This window comes from Montipora foliosa, chromosome 6, assembly GCF_036669935.1.
Source record: "Montipora foliosa isolate CH-2021 chromosome 6, ASM3666993v2, whole genome shotgun sequence".
NCBI lineage: Eukaryota > Metazoa > Cnidaria > Anthozoa > Scleractinia > Acroporidae > Montipora > Montipora foliosa.
In genome coordinates, this window is record NC_090874.1 from 20615351 (window position 1) to 20616762 (window position 1412).

Sequence of the window (1412 nt, forward strand, 5' to 3'; positions counted from 1 at the left end):
AATATTTCCCCGTCAAATGACGAAAGCAAGTTACAAGTAGTAAAACAAATCTTTAAGCAGAACACTGGTTTGACATGCTGAATTTAATGTGAAAATATAGTGCTTTCTAAATTTCCTCAGAGTCCTCCGACAAGACTGGTGTGAGTGAGCCACCTACGTCCACCACCTCAAGTTCTTTGAAAGGTATGATGATCATTTCCTTTTGTGCAAACCTTTGATTGCCGCGGGGAACAGATGTATTCCGGTTTTCGTAAATATGATACTTTGTTAGACATCTGTATTAGTTATCGTTCAGAAAAAGGCAAGAAACGAGAACAAATATTCCACGATATTTGTACAGTCAGTTATTTGTACAGTATGAAACCCGGGTTTTTTTTTCTGTGTGTGTGTGTGTGTGTGTGTGTGTGTGTGTGTGTGTGTGTGTGTGTGTGTGTGTCAGTAATTCAATTGACCAGTTAGGGAAAATGCGCAAAAGGGACTTAACTATTTAAGGAACAAGGGGACATGAACGTTCTTTCCCCCGGAAACCTCTTTGAAAACAAAATCTAGTGAGAATGGAAAAACAAAACTTAATCATGAAGAGGAATTGAAATAAATGTATTTTCCTGATGTAAGTCTGTTTTCGGCAATTTTGACTGGTTTCGTGATCCGCGATTGTGTCTGTGCCGTCATAGTGATCACGAAACCAGAAAAAAATACACATACCACGGTCTTAATGCCTCTTTCCGGTTTTTGTCCACCACATAATCGTTACTATTTGCTTGCTAGGTTGCAATGTGATGGAAAAACTTTCGCTGACTGGAAAGAGAGTGTTTATCAACTTAGACCCCTGCAATGAACTATCAAAGAGGATTAAAAAGTTCATTTTTTAATCCGGAGCTCAACTGACGGAATTTTTATCATAGTTGATAAAATAAGGTCTAAAGCTGAAAATCTGTCGCGAATGATTTCTGTTAGTCATTCACGGGTCTCGCGAATGATAAAGGCATCGTTGGCTGAAAGAAACCACTTTGGTTTATCGTCAGTAGAAGTGATTGCAAGAAAATGGAATATACCTATATATCATTATAGCGAGTTTTTAAATTCTATTGAAGTTTATAAAGATAGCTATAGTGAAATAGAGGATTTCATAAGCGCTTCCGACGTTAAAAAGTTGAAGACCCCATTCATAAAGGTGGAGGACAGGTCTTGTTGGTACAGGCCTGAGTTTGTGGAAATGAAGACAGTACCATCTGTCAACCTCTGCGACATTCGCTGCATCAAAAAGACTGATCTGTCACCTGCCTGTAATTCTTATTCTACTGGTTCATCATTGTATCAATTCCTTTATAGATTTATACTGATTGATTTATTGATTGATTGATTAAATCTTTATTGATCAAACTAAACACTTGCAGACATACGTGCAAGTT

General features: G+C 37.5%; 1 protein-coding gene across 1 annotated transcript in view; it reads left to right on the forward strand.

Moving 5' to 3' along the window:
• The window catches only part of LOC138005169 (uncharacterized), an 8518-nt gene extending 7483 nt beyond the window's left edge, over positions 1 to 1035 (forward strand). Inside the window, exons 5-6 of the mRNA XM_068851439.1 lie at positions 121 to 183; positions 769 to 1035. Of these exons, the coding sequence (XP_068707540.1) occupies positions 121 to 183; positions 769 to 872 (167 nt within the window). The 3' untranslated portion in view covers positions 873 to 1035. The remainder of the gene's footprint in view (positions 1 to 120; positions 184 to 768) is intronic.
• Positions 1036 to 1412: the final 377 nt, after the last annotated feature.